This window comes from Antrostomus carolinensis, unplaced genomic scaffold, assembly GCF_000700745.2.
Source record: "Antrostomus carolinensis isolate BGI_N321 unplaced genomic scaffold, ASM70074v2 scaffold29992, whole genome shotgun sequence".
Classification (NCBI taxonomy): domain Eukaryota; kingdom Metazoa; phylum Chordata; class Aves; order Caprimulgiformes; family Caprimulgidae; genus Antrostomus; species Antrostomus carolinensis.
Window position 1 is genome coordinate 10,664 of NW_010300662.1, and position 24,780 is coordinate 35,443.

A 24,780-nucleotide genomic window follows, 5' to 3' on the forward strand; every position below is an offset into this window, starting at 1 on the left:
AAATTTCTGTTGTGCAGAGTTCTACCACGGGAGGGATTACAGGGGATGATTTCCCCAGTCAGACAGGAGGAGAAATAGCTGGCAGAGGAAGTCCAATGGAAGGTAAATTGGATAAGAGAGGCAGGACAAAACATTGTTAATGGAAAATGGACTGGAGCTCAGGGGAAAGAGAGAATAATAATTTGTTTGCGGGAGGCATTTAAATTTTATAACAACAGATGACAGTAAAATTAATTTGGAGGGAAGAAAGGAACTTCATGTTGATACAAGTCTCAGAGCATGAGGGGAAAACAGTGATTTCCACAAAGAGAACATACGGTGGAAAAGTTAAAGAAATGAGAAGAGGGATGTATCTGAGAAGAGGAAAATTAAATGGAAAAAAGGAGGAATAATGATGGAGAATTGAATAAAGAGAAAACAAAGAAGAGAAAAGAGAACAGAGAGAGGATGAGACAATATGAAGAAATCAAACAGAAGGGACAGGAAGAATAGAGATTAATCTTGCAGTCCTTGCTTAAGCAGAGCTGCTTTTTAAAATGTCCTTTGTTTGTAAACAACCATATTTTCTTGTCTTTAGAAGAACTAGCACTTGTTGCTGGTGAGGGATGAAGGAGTGAGGATGAGATAAAAGGGGGAAGCTATAAAGAACACACCAATCCAGGGTGGGGGGAAAAAAAAGGGTAGGAAATAAAAAAAATAAAGGGACAATTAAAAAAAGGAAGGAAATGCACCTTTTTAAAATTAGGAAACATGTTAAAGAAAAAAAAAGTAAAATCATAAATATTACTACAATGGAAAGTAAAAGGAATAAAAACAAGGAACATGGAACACTAAAGTTATTAAAGCCCAATTCTGATCCCTTTCTCATAATACTTTAGAGTACACTTCACTGATGTGAGGTGGCCACAAATTATTTATTTACTGAAGTTACGTTGCTCTAGGCAATTTGATAAACAGAATAAGGTAGAATAAGATGTACTTTAGTTGGCAACAATTTGTGGAATAAGGCATATCTCTACCGAGGTACTTGACTCCAGGGGCCCTGCTGGAGGACTGGACTGCAGCTTTGGAGCGAATGAGGAAAAGGACACAACAATATTCCTGCCTCAGGAGGGGTAAAGCAATCAAAGAGATGTTCGGGAGGTCACAAGCTGTTTCTTGCTGCCCTCGTGCCTACGGCTTTCTTTCAGGACCACTGGCCCATTGCAGGCCTCACCCCACTAAATGGGGTGAGGAGACTTTGAATGGACTTGGCAGACACTAGATTTCAGTTGTAGGCTTGTTCTACAAAGCTCCGCTAGCCAGCGTGGGAGCTGGGACACAAAGAAGGCTTTGTTCAATTATGGGCCAGAGGTTTGATGAAGTGGTGCTCCTGCCCTTCAGGGATCTGCTCCCAGAAACTGAATGGATTCTGCAAAGGAGTAGAACTTTCTGTCTTCTTATTTCCCTGTGTGCAGGCACAGTTGTTAGCAAATGGGTTTTTTAGTCACATTAAACAATTTTCAAATTCGTGAAGATCAGTTAGGACTGTCTGTCTAAAAGATGGTATTACCAACAACAACAACAACAAGCTGTAAAGGATCCTGTTTGTCTTTTCATGTTTCATTACACAGGTGGTTTGATCTTGCACTACTGAACTGACCACATCTTCTTCTTTCTTGTAGGCTGTTTCCACATTACTGGAAACCAGCAGGTAGCTCTCTTGTGCCCTGGAACATTGTCACTTACATGACAGCTTAAGTGGGCTTACGCGTGCAGTGTTAGCTCCTGTTTGTGGTTGGCTACATGTTCTCAAGAACATGCTGGACAGCCATCAAGGATCATTGAGATGACTGTTTGACTTCTGTCCGTGTGATAATGCTATGTAAATGGCAGGAATTCATTGATTTTCCCCTCACACTACTCAGTATGTTGGTCTTGAATAGCTAAGGACTGGGTGAAGGCAGAAACATAAATTTAAAACAAATTCAGAACTTTTTATTTATGTGTAATTATCATTAAGCTTTTTCACAGCAGATCCCCATCAAGAGCTTCTCCCTTTGGAATGCTCTGAAGATCTGGGTCCCAGTGAATCAATTCCCAAGCACAACACCTTCCTCAGTCTGACTGTATGAAAAATATTTTCTTTACTCTGAGTTCCCCACTGGATTTAATTGAGTTTTCTTCTGTTTTGTGCAAGGGAGAAACACTTCAGCTATCTTCTCTGTGCCATTCATTATCACAGGTAGGGTATTGACCATGGCTAAGTTTGCCTGGCATTAGGGTATTGACTATGGCTAAGTTTGCCTGGCATTAGGGTATTGACTATGGCTAAGTTTGCCTGGCATTTGCCATTAGAAGACAAACTTCAGGTCAACTACTTCTGAGAACGAGGCTAATAAAACACATTGTTCTGCCTGGGATAAAAAAAGATGTAATAGCTCCTTTTCTTTAAGAGTTTCAGTTTTCCTACAACTTGAAACATGGTCTTGATAAGTGTCAGGGAGATAATGGTTATGTCAGGAATTGGCTTAAAATTCTGTCTCCAACAAGTTCAAGCAGGTGAGCCTCCAAAGCCCACACCTACTCAGCAGACATTTCCTAGACCTATGTGTGGAGCTTTCTTTAAAATTTTCTCTGTACCGAGGATACTTGAGCCTAAGGCTGAAGTAGAAGGAGAAGAACTTCCCCCTCCTATAGTTGTGGCTCTGGCCTGCTTTGGGCCAGGATGGCAGTAAAAACAGAGACTGACTTTCCTCTCTTCTTGGTGATCATTCCACAACTTCTCTGATGGTTTCCAGAGAGGGTGGGAGTGGCATCTGCATGATTTGAATGCAGAGAGGACAAAAATTAACCTTGAGTCTGAAGAAAAATAAATGATGGAAAGCAAGAAAATCCTGAAGACTATTAAGGAGCAGGGATTTGAGTTTGGAGTGGAGGAAGAGAGGGTCTGACTGTGCAGAGAGTAGTAATCATGCTGGTAGAGGAAAGAAAACAGGGAAAAAGAGGCAGCACTGGTGATAAAACAAGGTAGAGGAAGACAGAAATTACCTAAAAAAAAAAAAAAAGGTTGTTAAAAGGGACACAGATATGGTCTGGGGATGGAGAATGACTGGGAGCTGGAGAGGAATTGAAATGGGAGGAGGAGTTGAGGAATGATGGGCTGCAGTGGCAGGTCTGTCAGGAGAAGGCAAGAGTAACAAAAGCACAGAGGCAAGAGGAGAAGAGATTGTGTGGAGAATAGTGTGAGGAAGTAACGGGACTGGAATAGGACAAGTGGTGGAAGGAGTCAGGCCTGAGAGAAAGAAGTAGAAAGTCTATGTTCATTAGTGTATCTCCCCTCTTCCCAAATTAATATTCCTGTGCCTCATACTCCTCTGCTCTCAGACAAATCCATGAGCACAGAATGCGTCTTAATCCTTTTAAAGCAGGACCAACAAGATAACACAACCTATCAGCTTCTCCATCCATTCAACTGACAGAAGATCTCCTATTGCCAACTATGAATATAAGCATTATCTCCCCATATGACTGACTTTCATTACTATTCTGCTTTTGTAACAACCTTGAAATTTATCTGAGCAAGAAACGAAGCTGAAAGGACATCCTTAGGGTTTCACAAATAAACTTTCAGAAGGTACCAAACCCTGGAGTTACAGTAGCCCACAACGCAGCGTAGTGTATTCTTAGAGCTCTGGATTGCCAGTTCTTTTTCCCCAGACCCCTGCCTTGTCCAGTGGACAGGAGGAATTGTACTTCATTCTGGAGGAACCGATTGATGTATTGCCTTTTTACTTCTTCAGTGTGTGGCCCCAGACCTCTATTAAAGCTCTTCACCAAAGACATAGTTATTCATTCCCTCTTGAGCTCTTCTGGTTTTTTAAATCTTAATTTATTTTCTTGTGTTTCTACAAGATGAGGCTCTTCCCCTTCTCATTCACAGAGAAGTAGACAGATATTAAGGGAAAAAGCATTTTTGGGTACCTAGTCTAGGTCAAGTGGGAGATGATTTTTTAGACTGTGTCTTTAAATGGTTCTTTATATATTTCCACAGTGAAAGTGCACTTAAAATTGTAACTGTGAGTACCAGTTTCTTTTGTAAATTAAAGTCCAGAGTCTCAAGCTGGATATTGAGGGAGCACTTACGAAAAAAATCTGTTTTAAGAGACTTGTCTGCCATTGCACTGGAATTATGTGGCAGATGGAAAGCTTCAGCAGCTCAGACATCTCCCGCCTGAAGCAAGTCCATGCTTCACCCTTCTACAGCTCCCAACCTCAATGTTGCACCAGCTGGGGAACAATTGGGTGAATCGGGTAGGGAACAAACTCTGGGACAACAGCCCACCTCTTGCATCAGTAATTCTGATGCATCCCTAGAACAATTCCATTGGGAATGCACTGAAAGAAGGATGAGAAAATAACCATGATTGCATGATTTTAATCACGTCTATCATTATCACACAATGCATGTTCTAAGAGGAACTGCAGTTGAACAAGTTGAACAGTTGAACAAGTAACTATTTTTCTAGCATCTCCTAACTTTTGATGGATTTATCCCTTCAACTTAAAAGGGCTTCTTCCATGTTGCTGTTATTGTGTAGTGCGCTTATGCACATGGGGAAATTGACTGGAATAAATATTGTGGGGTAGAGTACCCCTCAATAGTTATTCTAGAATATTTTTTTTAATAAGAATGTCCACAAGGGAGACTATTCTGGAGCAGCCATTGAAAAGTAACTTATTCCACAATAGCTATTTTAGTCAATTTTCCCACATAGACAAGGGGTAACTTTATGTATTTTTAACATGAAGTCTCTTATTTGTCTCCTTCCTACAAGCTTGTCTACGTGAGAAAATTTACTGACAGAGCAATAGCAGTATATTTATATCACTATAATTATATCTGTATCTATATATTTTATGTACTTACAGCTACCAATGCAGATATTTTTATTCCAGAATAAAAGTATTCACACTGGGAGTTAGACCAGCATAATTTTACCACTATAGCTCTACTAGTAATTTCCCCATGTCAACAATCTCGGAAATAATCTAACCAAGATTTTTTTTCACATCTTCCCTTGCATGACAGTTTCTCCAAGCCCTTCATAAGCTTGTAGCAGTCATATATTTTACATTACCAATATGGTGTGAGCTATAGTGTTTGTTTACTTGAAATATGTACATGGACTCTCTTTGAACAAGGTCACCCAATACACTCAGATTGTTGCAGATGTGCAAAAACTGTTAATGCTTCTTATGTAGACTTCTAACCTGTTGTTTTTTGCTATGTAAAGACCAGAGTTAGTGCTGAAAAAAAACCCAAAAACCAACCCCAGGACGTAAGGTAACAGCGAAGATGCTGAACTGTGTGATTGGGGAGAAAGGGCTGCTCAGGAGGTCATCGTAACACCAACTCAGTTATTTCAGCACAGCGTGCTTCTCCCACGTTACAGTTCTTTCTTGTTTAAACTGTAAAAGCTTTTCCTGGCAAGAAAGGTCTCTCGCTCTGGATTGGTGTAGTGTTAGGGTTTGTAAAACAGTCTGCTACGCTAAGCAAGCAAACAAACAGTAACGAACAAGCAGCCTAACCAAAGGCAGGAGGATCTCTCTGCCCACCAAATTCTGAGCAATATAATTCATTATATTGACCGATTCAAAACCTCATTTCCAAAGAACATAAACTACATTTTAGTTATAAGAATTGTCCTCAAAAGTCAATTAACAGCTGCTACAATTTTAATGACCATTTTTAGCATGGATTACAATTTCTCAAGGCATGTTTACCTTAAGCCCCATCCATGACAGCGCTTAGCAGTTCTTACTAGTAAGAGTCACTCTACTTAGCAATATACAATCTATTATATGAGGAAAAAGAAAACAAAAAAAAAAAAGGAGGGAAAGCAGATCAGGAAACTCAGCATTGAGGAGGACAAACAGAGGGGAGAATTAAGGAGAGCCAGGGAGCAATACTTACTGCTGACTAACTGGCCAACACTCAAAGCTGAAGAGGAGGAGGATGAGGAGGAAGAAGAAGAAGCCTGACGCACTGGGCTTTGAGACATAGATGCTTGACTGTGAGCCAAATGCAGGAGATTGGGTTGTGAGGCTGCTTGTCCCACTTGCGTCTGGGAGGGCTGATGGAGCTATATGTTAAAATGTAAAAATAGGTATTTAGAAAACGAAGCAGTAACAGGAAACTTTCAATGCACCATCTCACCCTTCTACTTCTGGGGAACAAATCCCATAGGAGCATTAAATACCATGAACTTATTTCAGGTAACAGTGTTACAGCAGGAGCAATCTCAGCTCCTTTGAATTCTGACTTTCCATTTTTTCTCAGTTTAATCAGATGCTTAATCTAATTAGAAGCTAAGTACTCGTTTGAAATGGGAGATAAGAGACCTATGACATTCCCAACAGCATTCTGATTTAATAAATACATGTCCTTACCTGTTTTCTGACTCATGAAGTCAGACTTTTATTCCCTACATGGATTCTCATACACACTGGCGTTGTTTCAGAGAGGTCCTTTCATACTTCAGGACCAGGGCCAAGAAGAGTGGGAATGGGGAAGACAAGATAAATTAGGGGGAAAACCCTTCCCTACAGAAAAGAATAATTTCTTTTATGACATTAGATCTAGCAAACAAACCAAAATGTTGAAATCTTATTTCTCAATTGATAAATTGTCCTTGCCTAAAACACACAGTGAAACTTCGAAGCCACATTCACAGTAGGACTGTGGCAAGTAAGACATATGTAAAAAGTCTAGTGAGTATGGTAGATGCAAATGATACACTGTCACACATGAATTGGGCTTCACAATTTTATTATTATTTTTTTTTACAAATTTTACAACAGTGTAGTCTTTGGTTGTTCACTAGGGGAAAGGAAAGAACCATTAATTCCTTCTGCCTATAATAAGCTTTCAGGTGGGACTGAAAACTAGGAACATTCAGTGGTACTGATTTTTACATAAAACTCCCAGGAAATTCAAAGGGCTGTCTCTCTGCAGAAGGAAGGCACACAATGGACCTCACAGTTTTCAATTGCCGGCTTCTAGTAGTCCAGCACAGCCCTTTCAGAGCCTAATAATACAGTAATATAGTCCTGCTCCACTCAGGTGACTGCTATTATAATACCTTTATTTTATGTTGATTCTTGATATTGAGCAAAGAGATTGCAAAAATGTACTAAAAGGCTTCACTCTTAAGTGACAGCTGTTATCTGCGTTCTCAGAAAGGGGGAAAGATAAAGGCCTATTTGGCCTTGCTTGAAGTTAGTAATTTAAACCTATTTCTTGAATTCTAAGGAGTATGAGTTTTTCCTCTTTTGATATTTAACTGAACAAATGACTTCAGAAAAGGAGCTGAATTCATTAGCAATACTCAAATTATATATAATATGCTCCCAGAACACATAGAAATGACTGATGCTAAGTAGACAACAAATTGTATGGCATAGTGGATAAAGGTATCTGATCACATTCAAGATGACATTTTTTTGTGGAATACATATGAACAATTTTAATGACATTATTCCTGTTATGGGTCTGTTTAAGAATGAAAAAAAAATTACAAGTCCTTTTTCTACCTCCCACATGGAATGATATAACACAAAATTAAGCAAGAAGCTTTGAGTTACCCTTTAATAATAATGAAAATGCTTTATCTGACCAGTTTTAGCCTATTCTGACTTCCCCGGGGATCGATAAACAACACCATTTTATTACCTCGAGGAGTTTTTTTTGGATCGAGCACAATTTAAAGAAAGAAAACTGGCACTTTATCAAAGGGATAATAGTTGAGAAGCTGACTGAAAGGCTTTCAGATTTCAGACTCATGGAAGCACTGGGCATCTTTGAAAAAAATTCACTAAGGGTTAGATTTCGTCTATAGAGAGCTCCCAACCCAGAACGTCTACTATTATAGTATCTTCTCCTAGGGAAGCAATCCTCTGGGAGGACTGGCCTCCTCTGAACACTGCAGAAATGGACTGACTGCCCATCCACTACACCCACATCACTCCAGACCACAGCCCTCAGAAACAGGCAGGCATTTGGGCTTGGGGTCTGTCATCCAAGGGAATCTCTGGCAAAACTAAAGATGTCAGCCTAGGTGAGGGACGAGAAGTATTGTATTTAGATGAGTTAGGTGCTTTTGCACTACCTGGAATAGCCTTAAAGGTGTTAGTGCTTATCTGCGAGGATGGAGGAGCAAATGGAGTAGCTATCTTTAAAAAGAAAGATCTGCAAAATTATAGTCCAGTCAACTAAACTTCAACCCGTGGAAAAGTACTGAAGAAAATAATCAAACAATTTGTAAGCACCCGCAAGAAAACACGGTAGCGACAGACAACATGGATTGTTAGGAACAAACTGTGTCAAACCAATCTGATCTGCCTGTAAGACAGGGTAATTGGCCTTGTGGACAGAGGAAAAGCAGTAGGTGGTTTGACTTTCCAAGTCTCTCAACACTCCCTCTTGCGACATTCTTTATAACCCAGGGAAACAGAGTTTAGATGAAATTGCTGCGGAATAAATGCAAAAGTAGTTGGAAAACAAAGCCAAGAGGATAGATAGCTTGTCTGTGGAAATGGAAGGCTGCATGTATGGGGCTTCACAGAAGTCTGTCCTCGTTCTGCACTGCTCAAGATTTTCTTAACGACCTGGATGATGGAGAAGGGAATATGCTTACTAAATTTACATGCCAATTACATGATGGGAGGGACTTTTGATAGGTTGGAATACAGGATTAGGATTCAAAATGATTTTAGCAGTTTGAACATGCCAGCAGCTATGCTGAGATGCTGCAAAAATGAAGAAAAGGCAACTCCCATGCCAAGCTGTGTGAGCAGGAGTGATGTCTGCAGTGATCGTGAAGAATCTCCTTTTCTACTAAGCACTGGAAAGACCACTGCAGGGGGGGGCACCATGTCCACTGCCAGATGACACACTTCAGAAAAAATCTGGACCAACTGGAGGAGAATAATTGAAGTGTCTGAAGGCTTGGGAGTTACCTGAGGCTTATGAAGACACCTGGAATGAACTGGTCATGTTTAATCTAAAGAAGAGTAGACTAAGCAGAATATGTTGCCTGCCTCAAATATAGGTAGAACTAGTGAAAAGAGGACAGAATGATTCTGTCTTACATTTTATACTGGAGAGAATGAGGTGCAGTAACCTGGAAGATGCAAAGGAGATGTTGGGAATAGCTGTCTAACATGGCAGTGAAGGACTGGCACAAATTGCTGGGGGAACCTGTGCAGTTCCTATGAGAGTGCTTAGGAGCAAGTTCAACAAATACAGGAATATAGCTCCTGTGCCTGAGAACAACAGAGTGGACTGGATAATCTCTTGAACCTTGACCTTCCAGCCTTAATTTTTTATGATTCTATGCTATTTCCCACCAGTATTTCTCAGAGAGAAATACATTATTTCTCTTTACATTACATTTCTCTTTACATTGACGTTCTCAATATATTATACATACAATATTTCTCAGAGAGAAACACATGATCATGTAAGACACAGATGGCAAATCCAACATTTTCCAGCCATGCTACGCATACAGTCCCTGAATAGTTCTACTGCTGGGTGTGTACACAATAAATGTGATGGTTCCAGGAAGCACCAGAATGAGAGGGCATTCTGCATTCTTCAGTTGTGTGTGCAAAGCGTGCGCGCAGCCGCTACTTAGCTCATGCACAGTGTGCTAGTTAAGTCTAGGAAGTGTTTGATTCTCTGCACGTGTATTGCACAATATTCTTACAAATGTATTTTTGAAATAACTGTGATACCCAGAAGCTTGGCAGTTTTCTTGTCAGATGTCTGGAAATCTTTGGACAAATGTAAGAAACTGGAGTAGAGGAGACTGAGGGGTGACCTAATTGATGTTTATACATATGTTAAGGGTGAATGTCATGAGGATGGAGCCAGGCTCTTCTCAGTGATGCCCAATGGTAGGACAAGGGGCAATGGGTGTGAGCTGGAACACAGGAGGTTCCGCTTAAACTTGAGAAGAAACTTCTTTACAGTGAGGGTGACAGAGCCCTGGAACAGGCTGCCCAGGGAGGGTGTGGAGTCTCCTTCTCTGGAGACATTCAAGACCCGCCTGGACGCCTTCCTGTATAATTTCGTTTAGGTTCCTGCTCTGGCAGGGGGATTGGACTGGATGAGCTTTTGAGGTCCCTTCCAATCCCCAACATCCTGTGATTCTGGGAAGTTCTCAAAATTTAGGTGGGTAAAAAGGGATATGGCTAGTGAAGTCTGGATGCACAGCAACTTTAGGTGTAACAGCAATATACAAGAGGTAGTTACAGATTGTTGGTTTCTAACTCACTGTTTGTAAGGGAAAAGGGGGTAACGGGGTTAGAGAGGCTGAAGAGTCACCTTAAGGCCCAGCCAGGGACTGAGGGAGGATTGCATCCTTAACTCCCTACATAATTTCCAGCACACCCTCTGTTTTACAGACGTGACGGTTAAGCTGTAAATGTCCTGCTTAAAGAACAATGATAGTTATCTATGTCATGAAATTGCATTAAAATACTCTCTCTCTTTTCATCCACTATAATTTCCACTCCAGAAATAGCCTTAAGGAGAGCTGACGATTAGATTATGAATTAGATTCTAGATGACAGAATCAATTTGAACTTGCAATAGCTGACTTTTCCCAATTTTGGACACGTACATATGATATGAATTATATTTATGACTGTTGTGCATTTTCCATCCAAAGACAGAAGGAGGCAGAGAAATTACAGAAGCAGTTGCTGTAAGTGCCATTCTGTGGAGGTGGATATAGTAGACAAGCTGAGAACGATGACTGTAGGCAATGCTTATCAGTATCTAGCGGGAATATATGTATGCACACTACAGTTAAGAGGAATATGAGAAGCATAAAGTGCAGCATAATACTTCATAAGGATAAAATGAAGAACAGAAAGGGCCTGATTCTTCTTTTACATCAGCTTTACATGCTGCTGTCAACAGTGAAGGTAGTATTGATTGATAATTGCAGGAGCAAAGAATGAATTAGGTCTGTAAGACTAAATTTTGTTCTTAAATTATGTATACAGGATATCCCTACACCTGGGGTAGTTGGCTGAAGGCCTATATTAAGGTCTCCTTACGAGATTAGGGATCTTCCTTGCATCTAAAAAGTTACATGATAGTGGTAGAACTACAAGGTATTTTGCATAAATTTAAGAAAGGGAAAGAAACCAAGTGGAAATAAAGAACAAACTTTTGAGAGAATATTGCCCTGTATCATAACAGAACTGCTTCTGGTTTTACAGAGAATCTGCACAAACAGCAAAGGCAAAATATGGTCCTAACAGAAGGGAGAAGAAAGTAATGGGTTTAAATTGCAGCAAGGGAGGCCAGGGTCAAGCATCAGGAAGGCCTTTTGAATTCAAAGGAGAATGGCCTAGGTTGCCTAGGGATGTCAGGGAACCTCCATCACTGGAGGTTTTTAAGAACAGGTTAGACAAACATCTGCCAAGAATGATATAGGGACAGTTGATCCTGCCTCGGGGGAGGGTATGGACTGCATGACCTCTTCAGGTCCTTTCCAGTCCTATTTTTCTGTGATTCAGTGAAAAGGAAATCTGAGAGACGAAGAAACACAACAAATTAGAGAAGACAGAGGTGAAAAAGACAAGTATAACAAAAAGGGCAGAAGAGATGAAACTAAGAGGAGTGGCACAAAGAACAAGAAATACATTTTAAACAATTCCCTTCATGATACAAATAAAGATTTAAAATTTTTTCTGATGTCAGCTAGTTCTTCCTCAGAAACATGGACATTAGCTTTAGTAGTAAAGACTAAAGTCCGTGGAAGGTGCTGAAAAATAAATACCTTGATGTACAAACACATCCCCTAACACTTTGAAATGCCATAATAATGCCTTGCAGAAGTAGTAGTTTAAGTGTTTCATGCTTCCATTCTTCCTGTAAATGGACTTCTCTGCTCCATCTACGTTTCCTAAAATGTGCCATACATTTCTTTTTGAGAAAGAGTGGTGGTGTGCTACGGCCACTCCATGATTTGAGAGCACCATGGCAGAGGAAGTCTGTTTTCAAACCTACTCATACTGGGCTTCAAAAATATTTTCTCAAATGTTCTAGTAAATGGAGAGAATAAGTTATGATGCATATCCACGCTTCATGCCAAATCACTTTCACAGTCACCTGTGCCAGAATGTTTCCCAAATACTGTACCCCATCACACTAATTTAGCTTACTCAACTAAATTCAAGTAAGTGAATATATGAATATGAAAACTATTTGATGTTTAGTAAGTACCTTCTCTCTCAGCATAGTATATATAGTATAAAGGACCTCTATACACACTGCTTAGACTAACAGAATTAGGTATATTTGGAAACTAGCACAAAGAAGCTGTTTGGGTTCACACATAGCTTAAAATTAAGACAATAGCAAAGAAGTGCTGGTGTGCTGTGGACATAACTGGGGGTAGGACTTTGACAGCATCTGCTGAAGCTCTTTCAGAGCCTTTCTGTGGGATCAGAACTATGTTTGAAGTACATGCTATAACTGAAGGTCTCTTGGCTTGCTAAATGAGGTTGAGGATGCAGCCGGGTTTCTGTCAAAGTTATAATTTTATATGCAAATCAGGTGCATCAGTCATCTTTCTGACCCCCATCAGGAATGATGTAACATCAATATTACAGTAAGAGATTTAAATGTGTTGGTAAGTGCATAATTCAGAGGTAACAGTAACAGTGAACAGTGCTTTTCTCTCTATGCCTCAGTTCCTTAGAATGACACAGGTGGTGTAGGGACATCTTCCTATTCCCAATGGTATAGTGCATTTTTATTGAATTTTTTGAGAAATCCTATTCCTACAAGTGCAGATGCCACAAAGAAAACTGTTCAGGAAGAGATGTAACTCACAAGTCAAGTGTTCATGCTGTGGCAATGAAAATCTGATGTAGTCTCTTGTACTAGTAAATAGTCTGGCAATCTTGACTTTCAAAAATCTAGTAATTTTATCCATGGATGAAATTGAATTATTCAATGCTGATGGGAAAGGAAAAGAGAAAGTAGTGAGAAAAATTGTCACCCTCGTCACTGAAAGTCATATAAAAAGCAAAAGAAAAACAAAGTCGGATTGAGACAACACAGTTTAGTGGCTATATTTAAATATATAGAGAAAGAAGAGTTCATTTCTCATAAAACAAGACAGCATCAAAGCAATAAGAGCATTGCAGAGAGAAAATGATTGACAGCTGGTTAGATTTTAATGGGAGAGGATAACAAGGGATTGCATGGAGTTGTGACAGTGAGATTGCAGGGTGTGTGTGGTAGGTTGAGACTGCAGAAAGAAAATGTCTGGCATGAAATACGGAAAGCAGATGTATACAAGAATGACCACAGACCCATCTGAGAGCTGTCCATGTCTTCTCCACAGTTAATCTGGAATGTGATAGCCAATGACAACGAAGATGGGGAACTGAGTATGTAAGAAAATGCTGCCTAGTAGCTTGTTTTATTGTGTTAAAGGCTGGCAGAAGCCCAAAGCTGGTAGTGCTATAAGACACGACGAAATATGAGAAGTTCTGGCAGGCAGTGTAGATAAAACAAGACTGAGGACAACTGGGACTGCAGGCTGATTTAATGAATCTAGTATGTAGAAGGAAAAAGCCAGCCAACAGCAAGAAGGGAACTCGCTTGATGAGGTACACTGGAGAAGAACATAATGTGTCAAAGTTACTTCTGTGTGGACAGGCAAATAATTAGGAAAACACTGATTATCAGGAAAGCTGTTTAAGAAATTAATAAACAAGACTGTGTTTTGAACCCCAATGATGATGGGCAGCTGGATTCTTCTTACCTAATTTCACTCATCTAAGAATTAATTGCCTATCCTAAAATAGCTACCCTAGCTACCCTACATCAGTGGAGACAACAGATACCTTAAGATACCTATTAGAGATTCAACCTACCTAAAAATTATTCTATTTTCACAGCTTGAGTTGTCCATTAGACATGCGTGTACCTCCTTGTCTATGTCTCTTTGTCTCTACAGGAAATCTAATTAACTAGCTTCTACCAGATACCTAACTGCTCTGTGACTAAGTTAAGCAAGATGAATCCTTTCCTCACTTTCATAAGACTCCAGTTCATGGTTCAAGTTCTTCTGTCAGTTGTGTTGGTGTTAACACGTGTTGTTAAAGATATGAAAGAACACTTTTGATATGAGAGAACAAGGTTTTCAAATCTGATAGCAAGTAACAAAGCCAACAAGTTGTTACAACAAGCTCATCTGTTCTTGAAAAACAAAACAAAACAAAAAACAACCTGTGCATTTAGCCATACAACCTGGATTTTGACAAAATCCCTCCTGAGAGGCATGGAGGAAGTGAAGAAGTTAAGGTTACAAGGTACTTTTCTATTATGAGATATAAACAGCTTAAAAAAAGGGTAAGAAACATAAAATTAGGGAATAAATCATCCTTTTTAAAGAAAGGAGACTACAAGTAGAGATCCAAGGATTTATACCAGAAGTTTGAATGGTTTGAACAGGCAGCAAGAAAAGATGTTGAACAATGGTGAAGCTGAATCAGCAGGAGGAACATGTGAATTTCTTATGTTAGTAGAGAATACCACGAACAACTTACAGATCCTGTTTGCAACACGCTGGGGGAGCATGATGGCAGATGAGATATGGAGTAGATAGGTGCAAAGTCACTCACATTAAAAGGAACCATTTTAGTGACTACATAGTAACAATCAGGGAAGCAAAGATGTATCGTGGTGGATACACCTGCTTATTGAAAAACCTGCTCAATGAGCAGGGGTAGTTAGAAAAAAGCAGGTTTTTAGGCTGAAAAGAATGCTGAAAATATTATGTAAAACAGTGAGGTATCCACACTGTGATCATGGCATTCAGTTCTGATCACAAAATCTCAGAGAGAGATGAGTGTGGGAATTGAAATGGCTGGGAGATGGGCAGTAAAAATTATTAAAAGCAAAGAAAAACTTGTTTATGAACAGAGGTGAAAAGGACACAGACTACAACAGGAGTGCAAACAGCTGCCCGCTTTAGAAAGCCATTACAATTTCTAGGAGAATTCTCAGAGATGCTCCTACTTAGATTAGCAAAATCTTGGAAAACAGTGAAAGCACCAAAGCTTTAACTACTCAGTGTAATTTAAAGAGGGGAAAATCCCTACTGTGGGTAGTTAAAGAACATAAATAAGAAACATCTATTTATTCTTAAAAACTAGAGTAATAGGATTATGATGGAATTGCTTGTGTACATTAAAAAGCAACCTATTTACAACACAGAAAAAGCAGCAGCACTGCTTTACACTACCTGTAAGTAATCTATGAACTCATTTCCAGGAGAAGACATTGAGGTTTTAGTCTTTCAAGTTTGAAAAAGTTGTATGAATAAATAAGGCCTGTAGTCCACATAAGTAATGCTGACTAAAACAATAGCTGAGACATCAAAGTTTTCAGGCTTCAGGCAAAAAGTAAGCACTGGCACACATTACTTGGCAACTGAAACAGGCTACCCAGGTTCAATTATTGTGACTCAGCTAACATGCAGCAGCTTAGGATCATCGCTTGCAATTACCTCTCTTTTTCCTGCAGTCCTTAGTTTCCAAGAAATGACAAGCTGAAAGTTAAACTAGAATCATCTGCAACTGGAATATTTTACTACATTATTTATTTTCTCATTTATTTCTCTGTAACATTCTTAAAACTCTTCCCAAACTTGTCTTGTACTTTTCTTTCCCCCTTCTAAAGCTTCTTTCATCAAGTTACAAGACACCAAATGCAGTGTGACACCATTTTACAAAATATTTTGAATTCCAAAAAAATTGAGCACTTGAGTCTTCTGAAAACAAGGTTTTAAACTCATGACTAAATACGCTATCATTAGCCAAACACTGCAGTTTGGTGAAGTCTTTACCCCGGCAATAAGGTAATTTCAGGATCTCCTTACAGCTTCTGTAATTCCATTTACTTTTCAAATGATACAGCAGTTTGTATAGTACTAGCTCAATTGCTTTTGACTTTCTGTCAGCATTATTCATAGGAGGAATCTGGCTCTCATACCTCTTTTCTGCTCCCACTGAAATCAATGGCAAAATTTCCTCTGATTCCTTCAATAAAAGCAGAACAGCCAGTAGAGGGGGCACAAATACATAGAAATAATTTTCTGCTGTCCCTATAAAAATGATAATATATACTGTTTTTTCATATAGGATTCGCATTACTTTTTTCCCCACCGATCAAAAATACTGTCTTGATCAGGTTCCAACAGATGTGAGTCAGGAGGCTCTGTGCTGTTTGGTGGCCCTTCCTGCAGCCCCTGGGACCTCAGGACTCTGTGTGAGAGGCACAGGCTGGACCCCGCAAAACTGAAATAGTATTTTCTACTCACACAGAGCTCCTGAGCAGACCAGCACAGTATGGGGCACGTCTTTGGCTCTTGGACATAACCAGAGCTCAGCTGACTGGTGGTCTGTGCCTGCACATGAGCGTGCAGGTTGGGTGAACCAGCACAATACCATGCGACAAGGCTAAATGGTGACTTTCTACTTCAAACCTCTGCTCTCATTCAGCAAGCTGCAGCCTTCAGCAGCAGTTTGTCCCTTTCTGTGAGCCCAGTGCCACTAGCTGCCCAGACCAGGGTCACACCTCTGTCCCCTCTCTGCCCGCTAATGCAACTGGTGGACATCACCTGGAGGTTGCTTTGTTACAGGACTCAGAAGGTGCATTGCTCTGCGGGTGAGAAGACCTCAGGGAATAATAAAACAGGACCTCTATCCTCCTCTTTCTTTCTAAATTTCATGCGTTTCAAATGGGATCTCAGGATTGTAAAGGAGGGAAAGACCTAATCTCTTCAGGGAACTGACTCAAAAAGAAACACCCCACCCCACGCACCCCAGGAAACCAAACATAAACTGCTGAGTTTCTTATTCCATTGTCAGGCTTCCCCGTGCTAACACAGAGCCTGTCCTCCCATCCATCCATCCCACTTTGTTTAGAACCACGTACATGCAACAATTGCAAAAGCACTTGTGAGTAGTCGAAGTCTGCTCCCATTAAAGCAAATAGAGTCAGATAAATGACAAGTGCTTTGGAAAATGCCTCTGCTAGATACCACAGAGGATAGGATGGAAAAAGAGAATGTAAGCGTTTGGATGTGAAACGTTTTCAAAACAAACAAAAAGTCACCTTAGAGATCCATTGGCTCTTCACCTCTAAATTTGGGAAAAAAAACCAAAACAAAACAATGTGGAGTTCAGGGGGCCCTGGGAATCTCACTGCCAGCAAGAGGAATGATAAGATGCACATTTAAGTGAGTGACACTTTTATAAGTACCTTTTTGGTAATCACATTTGATGTCTTTTCCATCCTCAATTTCCTGTTTTTCAGAGAACAAAGGTGGCACTACAATGCTTTGCTTTACAGATGTAGACAAAACTAACAAATTTGAGTTTGGAGTACTATAAAAAGACCTACAGAAATCTTTCTGGATCTCGGTGAAGGTGCTGCACCCATCCTGAAGTCTGTGAACTACCTGGTGCCTTACACTGAATAATGATTTCTCTAAGAATATTTCCTGTCTACGCAAATATGCACGATCATATCTGATTTTCCAGTGAAAAAGACTAAGTTTTTATATTTTTCTTTGTTTTCTCTGCACATTCCAAAACATTTCAAACCCCAATCTACTAGATGACCACTAACCAAGGAACTAAACTATATAAGCCAGATGGGCCTCTCCTGTCTCATATTCCTACTGTGCTTCTGCCACAAAATTTTCTCAGTTGGCCCTTTAATGACCTTTAAAAGGAAAAAAAAAACAACCAAAACTGGATAACCCCTGCATATATAAATAAATTATATAATATGACATTATATATTTAGTAAGCACTACTAATATACTTATGTGTGATAGAATTCATCTTTAGCTGGTGAAAATGGGAAGGAAGTGGGAGTTTTTAGAAAGGCGACAAGAGAGTCTGTGAGGAGTAGATTTCAGTGCATCTTGTTTTGATCATCATTCAGGTACAGACACGTTACCTGCTGGCCTGGTTTGAGCGGTGATAGTGTGATTCCCTGGGTATTGATCACTGGGAGTATCTGGTTGCCGATGACGGTAGCGATGATCTGACCCTGGGCGTTGGTCAATAACTGTGGAGTTATCGGCTGCACCTGAAGTCCCTGAGCTCCACCTGCCGCCTGGCTGGAGGGGACCGGATTAGGCATCAGTGGGATTGTTCCAATAATCTGGAAAAAATTACATAGAAAGGGAAAATGCACACATGCCACATATACTTGCCACACTTAATTACTTGTTTTCCACATGTTAAATCAAACTTAGGTGAAATAAACACAGAGAGACAGATATGACAGGCTGAGGGTGGGAAACCACCATTCCTTTATTGGGATGATGAGGACTTCCAAACTCATTTGTGGCATCACGTATCACCTGTATGCTTTACCACCATCCACTGTCATCCCCAACAAATCTACTGTGGCTGGGAGTGTATGAAACAAAAGCTGGGCCATGCTCTGGCCTTGTTCCCACTTCTCACTTGAACACAGAGTGAAATAGATGCAAATATCAGTCCTGGTTTTTTTTTGCTTTCTACAACTCATCTGTGCAACGTTATTATCTGTGAACTGACGTGCTTATGGAATTTTCCTTGATTTACTGATACCTAGTACTCTAGATGACCACCTGTGACTCCTCAGGGAGGAACAAAGAGATACTGGTGCCTTTCAGGACATGGCTTATTAAGACACGTTCATAAAAATGCAGCTGCTTTTGGATGACAACTAAGTAGTACAACACAACGGGAGGGCTGTTGTTAGATAAAACATTTTAGCTAACATTTCTGGGGCAAGTACTTGCAGAAAGAGACACTTATGACATCTCAGATTTGAGAATACGGTGAGTTCCTAAAATGTGAATGTGCCTGTAAAACTAATATTAGGATGAGATGTCAGATAGGTACGGTAAGAAAACTTGTCAGTCCATAAGCTGCTGGATTGAAGAAAGTTATTCTGTTGGAAGACTCTTTTTAGAAGTATTAGAGCTTCTGAAACAAACTTCTGATGAAACTTGTGAATAAAAACAAACTCTTTTTTTTTTTTCAAATAACAACAAATGATGCTAGAGTCATAGGATTATTGCAACAGGAAAAGTAAAAAATAAAGTTTAAAAAGCAAAACACATCTCTATTTCCTTCACCACCTCTCCTCTGACTTTCTCTGTCGCAGCCCCAGAAAACATCTATCCCATTGTAAGGCTTCCAGTCTTCCCTCTCCAGAAGCCTCGCTTCCTCCTCTTTATCCTCAACATCCACCACACTGCATGTCCTGTCAGTCCCCCACCACTATGATCACAGTTGTCCTGTGTCCTTTATCCCATAAATTAACTACTAGTGTAGACCTACTTGGTTGATGAGAAATAGGGTGGATTATGGCCGAGTTCTCCCTCTTTTTCCTCAGTGGAGATAGTAACAGGGTAGCTTTCCTCAGTCTATCTGATGATTCACATTCCATTTAGGAGCTTAATAATCTTTTAAGATCTCTTTACTTCTGATAATTTTTGTTGAAATTGGTCAGCTGTTTCAAAGCTATTAGGAAGGTATGGAGAGGTGGATGGATGGAAAGAGGGAATGAAGGACAGGCAGCACTAGGTGTAAGACTCATTTTCTCAGGAAAACAGGCTAAGTTTTTCTAAGGGAACTTGAAAGCAAATTTGTCTCCTAAACATACACCATTCCTATTGATTTCAACTATTAATTTATATTATACCAATGGGGAATGTATAAAACAATGTAAAATTAGCTCTAAAATGACTGGTTAGTGAAAATATCAGTGGCTTTGTGGGCAGATCACTAAGTTACTTTCTGAGAGCACAAAACTAGAGGAACAACTCTGAATCTCTTGCTAAGGACAGAAAAAGGATACATGTATGAACTGCGTTGTGATCTGCGAAGACCTCTGCATGTTTAAATCACCAAAGGTGATCCACAACAACCCCAGAAAACCCATCCTCAAGAAAGCATCACACAGCAATATCCACCTAACTCAGGCATAGCTGGAGGGGCAAGAGGCTCTCATCAGGGGATCACCCTCTTCCTTCCGTTATTAGGCTAATGTATCGCTCAGCCAAGTGAGAGCATCCTAATGAGTGCCTGCCTCTTCAGCAGTCACAGCCCAATGTGTGCCTCTAGGTAGGCTCAGCTGGGAAGGACAAGGTGACCCACTCTTTGAGTGAGAAAAGTGCACTTGGTTAGCTACAGCAGCTGAGCTAACAAGTGGTAAGTGCTGAAGTCACCATCCATTTACCAAACTTGCCTGAGCTACCAGAGAGCCATGAAGAAAAGCAGGGCAGCTCTCCTGTGGGAGGACCTGGTAAAATGGCAAACCCACCTACTAAGCTGTCTTGTAAGAGCTGCATATATCAAAACTGTTCAAAACACTGTAAAGATATCATTTAAGTTCTCCTTAATGCATTCTTAAAAGGTAAACAGATCAATAAAGATTATTACCCCCATTTTACAGAGCATGAAAGTGAAGCACGATGGAGCATATTCAGACAGAGGCTGTGATTTGGAGTGTTAGGCTTCTCAGCTGGAATTGCCTGTGAGTTTCTCTCGGCAGACCACAGTACTTTTATTTATTTATTTATTTATTAAGATGTCCCTACCTGAACTGCAGCTGCATTACAGTTCAGGTGAGAAGATGGCTGTTCACTGAGAAGGGAGGCATTTATTTACATCATTATCAGATGTCAGAATGTTTTCTGAAATCTGACTATCAGTGGGAATTAAATACAACTTTGATGCAGTGCAACATGTATATACATTTCTCCCAGTTTTTGGCAACCTAAAATATTTATGGGTCATGAATATATTCTTACACTTTTACCATATGTCACCAAACACAAGGACTAATCCTTAATCCTTCTTAATTTTATCAGCAGAAACATAGCAAAGGCCTCTCCTTCCTTTGCCACGTCAGTAAAGGACGCGACCTTGGAGTGTCATTACTCCAATGTAACTTCAACTACCAAGGTCCTAATCCCAGCAAAGCAAAAAATGCTGCGCTGGTGTTATCAGTAATAGAAATGTTTGCATTCACATTTAAAATGCATTTCTTGGACTGCAGTTGGACATTTTATAGAATGACAGTGCTGAAGTGGACAGTTTGTAAGGTCAGAAGCAGAAGGCTATCTATATGTATTAATGTGTGTCACACACCATGCTGTCCACAGCGTGCTGTACATACACACAGCTCTCAAAACAGAGCAGGGAAAACATACAGCTGAGAGAGGTGTTCCAGAAGGACAATCAACAATTGTCCTCAGGGGTGTTAGAGTCGGAGCCAAGGGCAAATCTGAATGGGAAACAGTTTTCTCACTTTGTGAAACTTATTGAGATTTCAAGATTTTTTTTTTTTTCCATTTTATACCAAAATAAAGTAAAATCTTGTCTGGTTAAAAACCAGATATCCACCTGTCTCTAGTTAACCAACAGGGCTACGTTTAGGACATGCATCTTTGATATGGAGAAACCCAGATTCAAGTTCCCCCCTTCTCCAAGTACCCTTTCCCAAATATCCTAACAGCTCCCTGATTCACACCGCTCAGCTTTGTATGAGTAAGTAAAATATTCACTAGGGAGGAGTACTGAACCTGGATCCCCTCCTCAGACCTTGGGTCACTGTCCTGATGCGGGGCCACATACTTCTTCATCTAATTTTGGTAGGAAATTTCACCCTGGGCCTTGCTCATCTGTCCTGTTAAAGTATCATAAAAGCTTTCACTTTATGAAGACAATTTATGGGTTGGATACATTTAAATTTTCTGAAGAAATAAAACAAGACCACGCCACAAGCTTGAGACACTGGTGTGCCACAGTACAGACTATTTAATTGCCAGGGATTTCCCTGGTGAGAAGGCATTGCTCCTTTCTAGCAAATGCTGCTGCTTCACATTATATTCAAGGACAGTTCAGGAATAGTGTGTGACCAGGGACTTATCCCACAATATACCATTCAGAATCACAGAATGATTTGAGTTGGAAAGGACCTTTTAAAAATCATCTAGTCCAACCCCAATGCCATGTGCAGGGACATCTTCCACTACATCAGATTGCTTAAAGCCCCGTTCAACCTGACTTTGAACACCTCAGGGATGGGGCATCCACAACTTCTCTGAGACATAGCGGAAGAGGCTTCTTACTCTGTCAGTGTTTGGACTCAAGTTCATAAACAATTCCACCTGTCAAACACATTCTTGAGAAAATAAACACATCCCTAGAAGTCACACTACAAAAATAGAATTTAAAAGTTTGGGGTTATTTTACACTAGGCACGTGGCTTTCACAATTCCTTTGTACCTCATACAACTATGCGTTCACAGAGGAGTTGCCAAACAGGTGTCATCTGCAAAACAACAAACAGTTTTGAAAGTCGAAGGGTTAATTCAAGGGATCCCCTTGCCAATGCTCCATAACCTCAAAGGGAGTCACGCAGAGTGATCTGCAGAGCGCTGCTGATTAAAATAAATTACACCTGTTTGTATCTGAGGTTCAGGTTCCAGAGAGAGACACAAAATGTGCAGATGTGACACTGGAAATCCTACTGAGATATTTAATGTAAATTCAGATCTCAGCTTTTTTACAGAGACAGGACTTAGTTCTACCTCTAATTAAAACACCAAGACTGTAATTCTGACCCTGTCCTAGTGACAAGAGTGTTGCCAGAAGCCTTGGCAGAGTCAGATTTTCACTGCAAGTATTCATGAAGATTCTTTTATTTTTGGTTATGGATTAATAGATCAGTTGCATCTTGAGATGCTTAGAGAGCAGTTTTTGAAGATGTTAATTTAGGGTTTTGTGCTTCCCAATATTAATTAAGTTTTAAGAATCAATTATTTGTTTCTAACCTGAAAGGAAATTCAGGGTGATTTTTAGGAGTGTCTGAATACTCTCCACTGATGAATCTGTTAGTGTCATTTTAGCATCCTAGGAGTTCAAGATATCTGAGATCAGGCCTCTCAAATCTTACAACCTGAATCTGCCATTGCCACGACAACTTACATGATTGTTATTCATATGAAATAAAGTCGTAAGGCTTGGCTTGCCTCTGAAGTTAATTTGCTGATCTGCTCCTACCTACTTACCACCTGTGGGCTCAGCGGTCTGTGTCTACATAGTCCTGCAAACTCTGAATTCATCTACGCTGAAAGAAACAGCGCACCAGTAAAGTGAAGGTAGAATCCCAAGGAATGGAGCTCATCGTGGAGGGAGAAAAATCCCAAAGCCTCAGCAAACCAACAAATATCTGTGCAGGTAATATCCCCGCACTGATACACAGAAGTGCTTGGTCACTTCTTGTACCATTACACAGATTTTGGTCCCTTGCCTTGCTCAGTAAAGGTTTCTTCTTAAAAATTAAATAAAATCATTTGATCCCTCAAAAATGATCCCTTGAACAGCTGATCTTTAAGAAAGAATAACATAAAAAAAAAATCCATTCTTATCCTTTCCTGACTGACAACACATCTTCATATTTAATTGCCTTTGTGGATTACTTTGTTGTAACTCACAGGCTGAAACTGCAGCGACTGCTCAGAACTTCTGGGGATAAATGTCTAATTGTAGCCCCATTTGCACTGTAGATATAAAACTCGATTTTGCCTAACTGTACAGAGCACTAATTGCTGATTTCCCAGCAGTGGGTCTTTCCTTGTGGCTCCTAATAAACCAATAGTGTTTTGACATTAGGTGAAGTTACTATGCGACTCTAAAATGAAGCGTACCGCAGTTTCTTATTAAATTCTTCTCCCTCTCTCCTCACTGGAAGCAGGGATGCTGCCTTGCTTCGTTGTTTTCCTAGCACAACCGAAGGAATATTAGAAACTACAGCCAAATGGATGGTCCAACAACTGCCTTTGTTTCTGCTGTGAAAAGGCTAAGTAAAATCGAAGACTCACCATGCTAGGTTGTTTCTACTGTCAGCCAGGGCTGATATAAAGCAAATAGTTCCATTTCATCTGAAAAATGTCTTGAATTATGAAAAGGAAATGTTAAGTTTGTTCAGCAGTATCATCAAAATGAACATTTCTCTGATTTTATCAGTGTTACAGCCCTTTAAATATTACAGGTTAATTATTCAGTTTTGAAGAACAGAAGAACAATATAAAAATAAAATAAAAAAAAAGGGGAAAGTAAAATGAGCAAAACCAGAAAAATTATTCAGTAAAACAAGGCAAACCACTATATACACATAAGCTAATTTAACATCTCAAACTATGAACAGAATGCATGGATGTCTTCCTCTTACACAGTGAGCCAAAAAAATCACCATTTGAGTGCACGTTTGCCAATTTAAATATGCTTCACTCATCTTCATTTTCTAGTCCTCAGAATATAATCTGAAATGAAAGCTCACTTCAGCTTCTGTAGCATGATGCTGGTATGTTTAAATCAATTTTTTTTCTAGTTTTATGGGGCCAAAAGCTAATTTAACCCCAGCAGTCATACCACCTGCAGTACATAGGACAGCGTTTATGAATTGGTTCATTTCATACAGTTTTGCAAATTTGCCTTCAGAAGCTGCTTCTGTTCACAGATATGTTCCTTCTTGTATGGTCACTGCATCAGCAGGAGTTACTTTAAGGAGATAATCTAAGGAGAAAATGACTGAGGAAAGGACAGAATAATGAGAATCTGCACAGGATTCTTTAGCCTTTGTTCAGCTGCCTCATTCTTAATCATATATATATATATATA

The 24,780-nt window shown here is 39.9% G+C and overlaps 1 protein-coding gene across 1 annotated transcript in view; it reads right to left on the reverse strand.

The window, feature by feature from the left end:
• POU6F2 (POU class 6 homeobox 2) overlaps positions 1-23,222 on the reverse strand; it is a 30,810-nt gene extending 7,588 nt beyond the window's left edge. Inside the window, exons 1-3 of the mRNA XM_010163212.2 lie at positions 23,169-23,222; positions 18,050-18,256; positions 5,957-6,125 (exon numbers count right to left, since the gene is read on the reverse strand). Coding sequence (XP_010161514.2) covers positions 5,957-6,125; positions 18,050-18,256; positions 23,169-23,222 — 430 coding nt within the window. The remainder of the gene's footprint in view (positions 1-5,956; positions 6,126-18,049; positions 18,257-23,168) is intronic.
• Between the last annotated feature and the right edge of the window lie 1,558 nt (positions 23,223-24,780).